This window comes from Castor canadensis, chromosome 7 (genome assembly GCF_047511655.1).
Source record: "Castor canadensis chromosome 7, mCasCan1.hap1v2, whole genome shotgun sequence".
Taxonomy (NCBI): domain Eukaryota; kingdom Metazoa; phylum Chordata; class Mammalia; order Rodentia; family Castoridae; genus Castor; species Castor canadensis.
The window spans coordinates 90,119,590-90,133,249 of NC_133392.1; the positions used below are offsets into that span (position 1 = coordinate 90,119,590).

Below are 13,660 nucleotides of genomic sequence, written 5' to 3' on the forward strand. Positions count from 1 at the left end.
GGCAAGAGGGAGAAATAGCCCAAACAATGTATGCACATATGAATAAATGAATAAAAATAAGTAAGTAAATAAAAGAAACTGTTGTGATTATTAATTAGTGTGTGATATATGAGATGAAAACAAACTAATATTTATGGAACTCCTGTTATATTCTAGGTACTGTTTTATTTACACCTACAGCAATGCTAGTGCTAACACAATTCTGTGTATCTCTTCCCTAATCTTATCTACTTCTACCCTCCCTGCATTTGTTTTTGCCATGTTTTTAGCATTTGCATATGTATACATATATTTCTACTCCTACAATGTCTGTTGCTTTGTTTTAGAAATTCACATAAATGGAATTATATTATATCTTCAGCAAGGAAACAGAGGATGTGATCAGCAGTGTAGTCAGCAGATTCTTCATTTGCAGATACACATATATATTCTTCATTGACTTTATTCTTCCCATCAATCTTATCATGTCAGCTTAATCTAGGTTGGTTCATGTATTTAATAGACTGTTCACCTTTAATCTACATAGTATGTAACCCAATATATAGATTTACTACATTTCTTAACTGATACTACAGTTGATAGACATTTTTGGCCTTTGTGGTACTTAGTTCCACAAATGTTCTGTTTTTATACTTATAAAGATTGTGTAAGCTCCCATTGGGAGATTCAGTGTTCTATGTTTGGCCATCACAAGTTTGCTAATTTGGTTAAGTCTTATCTGTTCTTATGATTTTTATCTGCTTGATCTATTAATTACCTAGAGAAATATGTTAAACTTTTTCTAATAGTGGATTTCTCAATTTATATGTCTATCAACTATTTTATTTTCAGAATTTGTTATTAGCTATATAAATAAAATTGAGTTTTTAATCTCTTCCTGGTCATATAGCCATTTATTATTTAGTGACTTGATTCTAATAATTAGTCTATTTTACCTTAAAATCCAGTAGACCTAGTATGAATATAATTCAGCTCTTTTGGGCTAGAAAACCACTTGCATAGCCATCTTTCCCATTTTGGGGTTGAGGCTTCCAATCTTCCTATTGTTTTAGGCTTTAGGTGTTACTTCTTATAAACAGCACATAACTAGTTTTTTTTTTTTCTTAATCCAGTTTTTATTCTTTTAAGATTATAATTTGGTTTTGGAAGAAGAAGGAAAAGGCAGCCTAGGCTTGCCTGCTTCCCTGAAAGAGTTATTTTGGGTTCTTGGTCCATGTTGCCACCCACACGGTAAATAATTTCAATGAGAGAGTTAAGGGGAACTAATATTCTTTAACTGTTCAACTTTCTGCTGATCAAATCCTGGGTATAGAACTGAGTCAGTTTCTTACACACTTTCTCTAATCTAATAATACAGTACATTTATTAGAGTCTTTTGTATCCCATAAGGTGTTTATAAGTTCTTGGTGTATGCTTATTTTTATTTACAAGTTTTGTCAGCATATCTGTTAGTATATCATGACTCAAAACAAAATTATTTACACATTAAAATTTTTCTGATTCTGCTGGGAAAGATTTTGCTCCTTCTAAATTTCCTATACCTTGTAGATACTTCTACTTCCATCACAACTCTTATTTATTAAGTTTTATTTTAAATGACCATCTTCTACCTAAATTAGCAATTCATTGTGAACAAAGGCTTTGTCTTACTTCTGTTTACACACTTAAGAGCCTAATACTGGGCTGTTTAGTGAGCCTTATTCCTAGAGGAAAATTAATAAAATGCCAGATGAAAAATGAAAACACAAATGAACTAAATGATTAAAAAGTAGCTATCAAGTGGTAGAATTCAAGTATCACAGCTTTTGGATCTGTACATCCAATCAATCTTTGAAAAATCTTAAAATTTTTCACTTTTAATTTTAGAAGAGCAATAGTTTGGATACTGAAGAGTTTGAAATCATTATATCCAGTCAGGATTCTTTCGGTTGTAGGTAATGTAAACCCACCTCAAATAGGCTTGAATAAATACATGAAAAGTATAAGAACTTAATCAAAAGTGGACCAGGACTCCAAACAATATCGTGAGAGCCCAGTTACTGCTATTTCTCCATTGGTGAATTCACTGATTTCATCCTCAGGCTCTCTCTCCTTGATGGTTTTCTATTGTTCAGGTTTATCTCATTCTTAATGCTATTCTGCCTTTCGAGTAGCTTCTCTAAAGTTTGAAATTTGCTTTTTTAAGATGGCCTTGGGGTGGGAGGTCCCTGGCTCATTTCCAAACCAATGAATGTTCCTAAGGGTACAGAATATGCTGACTGACTTAGGTGCCTGTCACATATTCACCACTATAGCCAGGGTTAGAGTCACACCCCTCGTACTATATGGTCTGAGTGGAACAAGTTGTTTCCTAAGGAAAATTAGAGTGTTTTGCCTGAAAAACTATAAATGTATGTTGGACCAGCATAAAACAGCATATACTCATTTTCCATAATCCAATTCATCTCTTCCTTTTAAAAATAAGAAAGCTGCATGAAAATAAAAGGTTACTACTTCCAGTGATGTAGTTTTATGAAGGATGCTGTTTCTGTAATATGCTTGTGATAATACAGACTTAAACTAACAAGGGTTTTTCATTTTTTATTTGTGTTAATGCACAGCAATGAAAGAGCAAGGTATAACACAAAGCCAAGGACCCCATGCAGTTTGTCACTCTTCTATATTCCAAAATTAAAAATCAAAGTCACCTGGATAGTTTTGCTCTTTGACATGACATAGTTATTTACTTCGGTAAAGATTAGATAACACCTTTTAATTGTTGTAGAACCACTAAAAGCAGTAATGCAAAATGTGATTCTTAGAAAAGGTTTACTTAAAACTTTACAGGTGAGCTGGGGGCATAGTAGAGCACCTGCCTACCATATGTGAGGCCCTGAGTTCACACCGCAGTACCACCAAAAAGACAAAACAAAACAAAAAAGCCTCTACTGGCACATTGTATAGCTAGAATAAGAAATTCTTGCTATGTTGAATAGGTGTTGTATGGTGTTGTATAAATTAGGATATAGTTTTTATGGTTGTTTTGAACAAATACTCACCTAGAGAGCAATAGTCTTAAAATTCATAGTCAAATTCAGACTGTCACTTTCTTCTGCAAATTGCCTTCTCTTTGTACTAGTTCAAATCAAGAAGCTGAAGAACATTTATTGTGAAAAGTGAGTTTCAGATTCTGCTGGAGTCCTAACATTATCTATCTCCCTCCCTCTGTTTTCAGACTTTGTGGACACTCTATTACATATTTGTCTATTATATATTATTGTCAGATTAGCAGCTGGACCCGTTGCTTTAAATTAGAAAAACCTTGTCTCAAAAGATATCTGGAAGTTGAAAAATAACATACTGAGCAAATTATTTGAGCCTTAATATACTGTTTCAAAGCAAGTCTATTCTGTGTTTCTCAATTTTAGATGTCTTACAGTTTTCTGCTCACAAACCTTCCTACCTCATTTTGATAACTTTTAATGAGAAATGAATGATATCAAATAGTATTGCCCATCTCCAGATTAATGTTGATTGATGAAGATAGTAATAGATCTATAATTTTTATTTTGTGTGCTTGTATTGCTTATATAGGGACATCTTGGAAATAGAGGGCCTCCTGGACCTCCTGGCATCAAAGGAGCTCAGGTATGGAGGAAGTGAATATGTAGTTAGCAACTTACTAATTTACATTTTCTCCTTTTTATTTTTCATCATAATTTAGTTTTTGCTTAGAGAAAATATTGTTATAGTGTGGATAATTCTTGCCATGAAGGATTTCAGGTTACCACTTTATACTGGCAGTTAAGGAACGGGATTTGGAATCATTTTATAATGTTCTGAATTCATTAAGCGATTTGTGTCAGTGGTCTCCAATGGAATGTTCCCAGAATCAAACTCATATGTACTCAAATTTAATTTATGATTTGTGACTATTTTATATGTGTGTGATCCATTAAATTATATTTTAATTGAATTATATTTAAGTTGAATTTCATTTTAATCAAGTAAAATGTTTATCAGACAAATAAGGTATGTGATTCTAAGGAGTTCTAGATATGTTGTCAGGATGTGGTAACATCAGCTGGCAATACCAAATCGTTATTTAAAGATGAAGAAATTAGTATAGTTAGTAAACATGTCTATAAATGAAGTACAAGCTCTTATTTTTTAATTCTCTTCAAACATAATAGCAAGTGCTTGTTTTTATTATGTTCATTTTCAGGCTCTGTCCACCCATATGATTTTTTTCCTTACAAGGATACCCAGATTTTTATATTTTATGACATTACAGCTGATTTGACCCAAAGAACATGGGGGCTGTGTATTGGATAGTAAACCCCATTTGGGTAGAATCTGATATCTTTGCATCTCTGGGGCTTAAAACAGAACAAAGATTCAAACCCATACTTGTGACTTTGGTATGGCAGCACACTTTGTAATCCCAGCCTTGGAGAGGCTGAGGCAGAGGGATTGTGAATCAGAGACCAGCCTGGGCTACATAGTGAGACCCTGTGTCAAAGAAAAAAATTGGTGAGTGAATGAAGAATCAAAACATACCTAGAGAAACATCTTTTATATAAGTAATTTTTAAATATACCAATGTGTACAGATTTCCATCTGTTAAGAACTTAGTTGAGTTCCTCTCTATGAACCAAACAAGGAAATGATTATCCTTAATTAATGTTCTCAATGATTCCTAATCCTGGTTTTGTGATATCCTATCTACTTTCAGTCTTCTACACTCCCAGTTTTCCGTATATGGCTTGTACCATCTACCCAAGAGTAACCCAATAGCACATGTCCCTCTTAAGGTAGATATGGATCATCACTGAAAAAAAAAAATTTTGTGGGATGGCACAACTCTACAATACAAGAAAATTATAGCATTATTGTTACCATATCTCAAAACAAGTTTCAAATTTCAGAATAAATATTAAGAATTAGGGTTTATGTTTTTAAACATGCATTTTAGACCACGATATGGTCTAATGTTTGTTTGGTTTTTTTTTTAAGGGAGAAGAAGGACCAATTGGACCCTTTGGAGAACTGGGGCCAAGAGTAGGTATCACAAAAATAATTTTCTATAGCCAGGAGTGGTAAAGCATACCTGTAATCCCAGCACTCAGGAGGTGGAAGCAGGAGGATCACAAGTCTGAGCTGTGTAACAGGTTCCAGGCCAGCTTCAGTTACATAGTGAAGTTCTGTCTCAAAAGTAAATTAATATGAATAAATAATTCTCTACAAATGCTTCTCTTGAAGACAGTTGTCTGTAAATATTTTAATGGCATAATATTTTAATTTATAATAAAGGACAAAAGTTAAACAATAGTTCATAAAATTTACCAAAATATAATAAGTCAATAACTAGATTTCTCCAGGGCTATTTTGAGTTATGTTATGCCTAATAATACATTGTCTTGCTTTTCAGTGGTCTTATGGTTTTAGTAATTTGTACAAATTATTTGAAGCTTTCCCCAAAAGGAATTAGGAACAAAATACTTTAGCTATTTTACTAATATTCTGGAAGCTTCTGTTTTCTAAGTGTGTCAATAAAATTATGGAAAGCTAATAAGAAACCTTTACTGCCTACTTTTTCACCATATGTTACCACATTAATGGTTATTTTGAAGTTCTGAAAATGAATTTAAACACTTTGGTATGACCAAAGTTTGCATTACCATTACATAGTGAAGATGGATATGTTATCTTTGTTTTAAGAGTCATTAGACTCCCATGAACATAATAATTACAGGTTTGTAAAATTTTATAGAGATAATAATTATTTCTTTTATAACTTTATCTCACTAGCATACATATTGCTATCATATCATTGAAATGAAGACTTCATATTTTATTTTTTATAAGGAAAAATGTATAACAGAAAAACTGTTATTTGAGACCAGCAAAATTGATGTCATTTTAAATTTACCTCATTATAAAACAAGAGAACCATATTCATCTCTTTTCTACTCGGTCTTAATATCTATGATTATTTCCTTAACAGTTTAAGATCAATTTGGGGCCTAATATTCCTCTTTGTGCATCACATGAATCAATTACATTCTTGGAAACAACTCTGCAAGATATGATATAAAAATAAGCCTTCAATATTACATACTCAAGTATACCACTCTCAAAATAAATCTAGTGGGACGGAATTTAAATAGAACAATAAATTATAACTCTGTTACTGAAGCTATGAATGGCATGATTTCAAAGAGATTATAAGTGTTTTAATACCAGATTTCAGTGATATTTTTCCGTAGTATAGATATAATGTCTGATTCCTTAGTTTTCTGCAGTGCTTGAATCAAAACTGTTTTTATTAAAGATGACAGAAATATTTTCACTAAGGCTCTTTCCAGGAAATGTAAAATAAAAATGGATTACTGATTTTGTTGTAAAAATCATAGAGAAATCTAATCATTTGAACTCTTAACTAAATTTCTTATCTTGTATCTTCAAGTTAACTAGAGAGCAATTGATACCTAATAGTAATATGATGCTTTCAGTTCTTTTGCTCTGTCCTGTTCTTGGCAAAAATTAGAAAAATGTTTTAGCTTGAAGTCCTGCACTTACGAGAGTATTTTAAAATGAGCTGTAATAATAAAATCCAAATATATACTGCCTGCTATGTATTATAAATTGGTGTTCCATTTAGCGCTCTTTCCTCGTCATTTTTCCTCATAAGTTTAAACTTACCACACTTTGATTGAGGCACCATGAGCTCCCTAATGAAATCTTACATAAACAGGGAAAGTTGCTTGATATTAGAAACCACAGTTAAGCCACCCAGTATCCAGGATAATGGCTTTCTTCCCCTGCCCCACCAGGGGATCATGCTTTCTACACTTTTCAGCTACACAGTGCTGTGACCCTACCCTTTACCTTGGCATTATCAGGCCCCTCCTTATATCCTTGGTCCCCAACCACCATCTTCTTTCTTTCTCTCCTTCCTTTCTTTTTAATATATTCTTTCTTATACCCAATCTGGTGACCCCCCCACAGCAATTTCAATGCATTGATTTTACTGCTTTTCTATTGTTCCTTACCTCCCTCAGAACCCCACATCTCTCCTACTGCTTAAAACTATAATTATCCTTTTGATTACATTCTGGATTCTGTTTCCTGCTCATTTGTTCTTTTTTACTTTCCTAAATTATTGTTTCACAACTCTTTCTCTCTCTAAAATTCTGATCACCTCTCTCATCTTCATTCTTATCCTTTACTTTGCTTCCTTTTTCCCTGAGATTAAAATGATCAGAAGAGAACTTCCACGATTTCCTGTCATTGCATTTACATACCTCCCTTTACTAATGCTCACTTACTCTGCCTTCTATCCTGCTTTGTGAAGGAGCAGGCCGTTTTTCTAAGGTCAGAATTTCACTTGTTCACTACATACCTTATCCTCTTGTTTATGCAAGGACACTGATCCAGCATTTCTTTCCCCTGTCTCCTGCTTCTTAACTCTTTCCCTCTGCTATATCAGTCCTATCAGTGTACAGACCTGATGCTATTTGTTTCACCTTAAAAACAAAAGCAAAACTTACATCGATTCCAGTTTCCCTTTCAAGTGTTATTTCATTTCTCTCCTTCCCTTTTCAGAAAAACTCTTCAAAATATTTCCTTTATATGCTCTTTCCAAATTTTCTCTTCCATCCATCTGTGTAAACCACTTTTGTCCCCATCACTCCAACAAAATGATATTAGAAAGGGCATTAGCAGACTCTCTGTTGTTAATCCAATGATCATTTCCCAACCCTCATAATGCGTAACAAGATCACTCTGTCATTCTGGAAACAATTTCTTCACTTACATGAATTTCCTCCTAACTCTGGCATTAAATTTCTATTTTCCACATTTCTCCAGATTCTAAACTTTAGAATGGCCCAAGGCTTGGTGTATGGCCTTTTTCTCTTTTTTATTCATGCTCACTTCCTAGACAAGTTCATTCAGTCTTATGACTTTAAGTACTATCAAGACATTGATGGTTTCCAAAATTATATTTAGATCAGAAACCTCTTTCCTGAGCTCCAAACTTGTATCACTACTGTAAGTAAGATCTCTCTACTAAGCTGTCTAGTGGATATATCTAACTGAAATGTCTCAAACTCTGCTTCTAATTTAACCTTCAAACCTGTTCTTCTCACGGTTTTCCTCATTTCAGGTACACAGATTAAAAAAACCTTTGTTCTGTTACTCAGATTAAAAATCTTGAGTTCATTTTTGATTCTTCTCATTCTCCCACATTCCATGCAAGCGGTTCCTGCTTCTTCAAACTAAATCCAAAATCTTATGTTTCTTACAGCCTCTCCTGCTGCCACCTTAATTTATCTTTTACTTGGATCATTGCAGTAGAGTCCTATTTGGAATCTATGCTTCTGCTCCTTCATCAAAGTGATCCTGATGAAACAGATCACATCACTTTTCTCCTCAGACCTCATGTAGGGCTTCCTATCTCCCTCTGAGTAAAAGCCAAATAACTCACAGTAACTTACAAGGCCTTATCTTACCCTGGTCCTCATTTCCCCACTACCTTCTTTGATTTCATCTTCTTACTCATGTTCCCTAACACCTCTCCAGCTGCACTGACTCCTCCTTGTTGTTCTAATTCTTCATAAGCTTCCTGCCTGCCAGAGTACCTTTGCACAGAATCTTCTTCTTCTTTCAGATGTCCACACAGCTTGTGCCTGTCATTCCTCAGGTGCCACCTTTTCAGTGACGTTTTCTTCCCTAGAAATCATAACAAAAATTTTAACAAAACTCACAGTAGTTTAGCTCCTTGACTTTTGTGCTCACCACCACCTAACATATTACATATATACGTGCATACATGCACACACACATATGCATGTATGTCATACTTTTTAAATTTTGTCATCCTCACTTAACTGTGAGCTTTGTGAGAGCACATACATTCAGTGCTCTCTCTCCATCATCACAACCTACACCTGTATGCTGACACACAGGAGACATTCAAGTATTTATGGCATAAATGGCTAATGTATATGATAAAATGCATTCATCAAATAATTCTGAAGTTTTTCATTTCATAAAAATGGTCTCTCATAAACCCAAGCAAATTTTCAGAAATGTAAACAACTAAAATGATCTCTTTTTTGAAAACAAAAACATTTTTCTGATCTGTTCTAGGGAAAACCAGGCCGAAAGGGGTATGTTGGTGAACCAGGACCAGATGGCTTAAAGGTAAAACACCTGAGTTTGTTACTAGTTTTGAAATATAATTTTCAGAAAGATAAGATTTTGACTTTCAAATATGAAATGAGCCTACAGGGAACCAAGAAGATGGCAAAAATGGTTCAAAGAGCACTTGAGAAGTTATAAATAGGCAATTCAAGAAAGAAATATTAGAATATTTGTGGGTTAGATACAGGGCAATAAAACATAATATTATAGGTTATCTGTTCTACTGGACAGAAATCTACAAGTTAATATCACTTTATGAAGTCTGCATTCTTTAGTCAATAATGACCAATGGATCTACCTAAGTATATTCCTTAGATAATTATTGCCTAGCTTTCACCTTTGTTTCATCAAAAGAATGTTGCCCATATAGTTTCACCTTATTTCCAAGTTTTGAATGATCTTTTATAACAACAAATATAAAAGAATGAAACATATTAATATGTAGTGCATCAAGGCCTGAAAGAAACTAGCTCAAAATAATTGCTAAATTTTTAATTTGGATGTATTTGTGGGTGCATGTAAACCCAGCTCTCAGGAGGCTGAGGAGGGAGGATCACAAGTTCAAGGCCAGGCTGAGATACATAGTGAGATCCTGTCTCAAAAAAATATATACATAAACTTCAAGAATCAGTACATTATTACTAACTTTCTCAAAGCTCAAGGTTTTTTATGTTAAACTCATAATTTTTATGATGCTAAAATCTGAGGAAAAATAAAACAGCAATTTTTGAGATTAATGAAGAAATATATTACAGCATCTTTTTTAAAATTTATTTTTATTATATTATTGTTATACTGGGGATACATTGTGATAAGTACAATCTATCGTAGTTAAATTCATCCCCTCTATCATTCTCTTTTATTCCTCCTCCCCCATTCTCATTTTTCCATTTTAGTACATGAGTATATTATATCGCCACCATATCCACCCTCCTATACTCTTTTCTTACATCTTTCCCCTTGCCACTGTTACCAACCCCTAGGCAGGGAATATTTTACCTTCCTGTCCTCCACTTTTAGGAAAAGATATTTTCTGTTTAAGATAGCTATACATGGAATCTCATTATGACATTTCCATGTATAGATGTATTTTATCCTGAATTGGTTCATCCCACTCTATCTTTCTCCTTTCTACCTTAGTCGCCTTCTTATGGTGATTTCAACAAGTTTAAATATTCTGTATTCTTTCTTGGATAGGATATACTTTCACCACATTCACCTTCTTTTCTTCCTGCTTTTACTATTCCCCTCCTGTTAGTGCCCTCCTCTTAGTGTGACCTGTTTGTCATTCTTGTTCTTCATTGTTCAGGTGTCCGTATGTTGTTCAGTGAGATTTTTACCTGTGCATGCATTGTGCTTAAGTCAACCCCCTCCACTGCACTTCCTTCCCTCCCCCCATCCTGTGTTGTTTAACAGTTTTCAGTGTGTTTGCTGTGTTTTGCCTATTCAGATGTGATGTAATTCATTATTATTCACTATCTTTCTTTCCTTCTTTTCCGCCTCCCTTGGTCTCTTGTACATACCAGTCCCAATCTGGGTACATGTTCTGTATATATTTGTATGCATATACAATATTGCTTGTATTTATATTAGACCTATATTCCATATATGAGAGAAAATATGCAGCCTTTGGTTTCTGAACCTAACTTCAGTTAAGATAATGTTCTCCAGTTCCATCCTTTTGCCTGCAAGTGACAAAATTTCATTCTTTATGGCCAAATAAAATTCCACTGTATGGAAATACCACATATTCTTAATCCATTCATCAGTTGTGGGGCATCTTGGCTGTTTCCATAGCTTGACTATTGTGAATAGTGCTGCAATAAACATGGGTGTCGTTATTGTAACCTTACTTGCATTCCTTCGGCTATATCCCTAGGAATGGTATTACTGGATCATGTGATAGTTCTATTTTTAGTGCTTTGAAGAGCTTTCATACTGTTTCCATAGTAGTTGTGCTAACTTACATTTCCACCAACAGTGTATGAGGGTTCATTTTTCCCCACTCCTTGCCAACATTTGTTGTTTGTGTTCTTGATGGTAGCTATTCTAACAAGAGTGAGGTAAAATCTTAACGTGGTTTTGATTTGCATTTCCTTTATGGCCAGGGATGTTAAGCATTTCTTCATGTGTCTTTTGGCCATTTAGACTTCCTTCTTTGAAAAAGCTCTGTTCAGTTCATTTGCCCGTCTCTTCATTGAGTCATTGATTTTGGGGAAGTTTAGTTTTTTGAGCTCCCTGCATATTCTGGTTATTAATCCTTTGTCATATGAATAGATGACAAAGATTTCCCCCCATTCTGTGGACATCCTCTTCAATTTAGAATCCACTTCTTTTGTTGTGCAGAAGCTTTCTAGTCCCATTTGTCAATCCTTTCTCTTAGTTGCAGAGCCACTTGAGTTCTACAGAGGAAGTCCTTGCATATGCCTATTAATTACAATGTGTTCCCTACTCTTTTCTGCACCAGCTTCAAAGTTTCAGGTCTTATATTAAGGTCATTAATCCACTTTAAGTTGATACTTGTACAGGGTGAAAGACATGGATCTGGTTTCAGTTTTCTGTATGCAGATAACCAGTTTTCCCAGAAATGTTTTTGAAGAGGCTGTTTTTTCTCCATCGTATATTTTTGGCCTCTTTGTGAAAAATCAGGTGGGCATAGCTGTGTGGATTCATATCTGGGTCTTCCATTTGCTTCCACTGGTCTTCATATCTGTTTTTGTGCCAGTACCATGCTGTTTTAATTGCTATTGCTTTGTAGTATAGTTTGGAGTTGGGTATTGTGATACTTCCAGCCTTGCTCTTTTTGCTGAGTATTGCCTTGGCTATTTGCCATCTTTTGTGCTTCCATATGAACTTTAGGGTTGATTTTTCAATCACAATGATGAATATCATTGGAATTTTGATAGGGATTACATTGAACATGTAGATTGTAAAGCATCATTTAATGTAGCAGTATGTCTATCTGTGGATGAAATCATACTGGAAAACACTGTACCTAACTTTCTCAAGTTATATTTGAAAACTTCAAGAGAATAGATGAACAATATTTATGAAAAGAAGGCTTAATCAATTCTCCTTTACTGTAATTAATCCTTGTACTGCAAACCCAACTGCAAACTGAGAAACCCAACTGCAAGCCAGTCAAACTAGCAAGAAACTATATCTCAATCATTATTGATAACCTCCCCTCTCTCTGGAATCACACCAGAATCTAAGTCACTTAAGTGTTACTCAAGAAATGGAGGGAAATCGTCAGTATTCATTCCTCCCTAGCTGTCACTGAAATCCATGCCTCATGTAGCTATTCCTGGGGCCTGGCAGTTGCTAGGGAAGGGAGTTGGTTAAAGGTCACCACCTTTCACAGAACCCTAGGATCTCTGTTCCATTCATATTCTTAGTCTCCTCTCTCTCTCTGAAAAACAAGTTGCCTCTTACCTTCGGTATCTCTGCATCTTGCTATGTAAGTCAGACTGGCCTGGAACTTCCTATGCAAATTAGGTGGCATCAAACTCATAATCCTCCCACCTCAGTCTCCCAAGTGCTGCTATTACAAGTGTGCACCACCATGCCTGACTTTAAAAGTGTTTTCAACGCTATTAAAAGTAACGAATGAGTTAAGACAATAGTTTAGGTTATTACTATTTGAATGAGAATGGAGAAAAGCCCACAACCTATAGAAATACTATAACAGTGTTTTGAATAACTGAAATTCTCTTTGCCTTTTTCCAGGTTATGGCTAGATAATTGCATAAAATGTAAACAGAAGAGTAATCTTGTTGAAAATAGTCATTTTTGCAATTTTATATTCCTTATCAACAGGGAGAAGTAGGAGATCAAGGAGATATTGGAAAAATTGGTGAAACCGTAAGCTTATTTTATGATTTTCATTTTTTTCAATAATCTGTGAGCATTTTTAGGAGTTAAATTAATTGTAATCTGTTAGCCGTAATCATGTTAGCAAGAATCAGAATAATTCTTATCCTGCACAAATAGAAATATGTTTCTATTGACAAATGAACCCTAATATACAAAGGAGAAGGGAGGGGAGCATAGCTCGTGATATTTAGTGTGGTGTGAGTTATATTTATGATCGCAGGAGCTTTCGCTTTCTTCTTTCTTATATTTGGTATTCAATTTTTAGTTCTATTAACTTCAATCTAAATTTGACCCTAACATTTTTCATTATTAAAAGGCTTATTAGGTCAAAAATAGTTTATAGTTTGAAGATAAGTTCTCATAAAGTTTGAAAGGTTTGAATAAACCAAGAGATAATAAACTGTAAAGTATAATTCCTCTCTTTAAATACAGTTTGTTTGTTTACATTAATGTACTAATACAAGGCTTTGTGTTGTGTTTGGTTCAGGTCTGTTAGAGATAAATTTATTTTCTATAATGAGGAAAGTCAGCAAAAATATTCTCTAACAAATGAACCCACATAATATACAATACATAGTTGTAAATTAGCACAAGT

General features: G+C 34.3%; 1 protein-coding gene and 1 long non-coding RNA gene across 11 annotated transcripts in view; one reads left to right on the forward strand and one right to left on the reverse strand.

Moving 5' to 3' along the window:
* Nucleotides 1–13,660, forward strand: part of Col24a1 (collagen type XXIV alpha 1 chain) — a 353,893-nt gene that overhangs the window by 154,048 nt on the left and 186,185 nt on the right. For all 10 annotated transcript variants that reach the window (XR_012449831.1, XM_074079547.1, XM_074079548.1 and 7 more), the window contains 4 exons: nucleotides 3,574–3,627; nucleotides 4,996–5,040; nucleotides 9,136–9,189; nucleotides 13,009–13,053. Coding sequence is in view for 9 of the 10 variants with exons in the window: in XM_074079547.1 (XP_073935648.1) it covers nucleotides 3,574–3,627; nucleotides 4,996–5,040; nucleotides 9,136–9,189; nucleotides 13,009–13,053 (198 nt within the window). In the remaining variant the exon portion in view is untranslated. The remainder of the gene's footprint in view (nucleotides 1–3,573; nucleotides 3,628–4,995; nucleotides 5,041–9,135; nucleotides 9,190–13,008; nucleotides 13,054–13,660) is intronic.
* Nucleotides 1,709–13,660, reverse strand: part of LOC141424872 (uncharacterized) — a 196,170-nt gene continuing 184,218 nt past the window's right edge. Inside the window, exons 3-4 of the long non-coding RNA XR_012449833.1 lie at nucleotides 8,625–8,715; nucleotides 1,709–5,183 (exon numbers count right to left, since the gene is read on the reverse strand). This is a non-coding gene — a long non-coding RNA (uncharacterized lncRNA). The remainder of the gene's footprint in view (nucleotides 5,184–8,624; nucleotides 8,716–13,660) is intronic.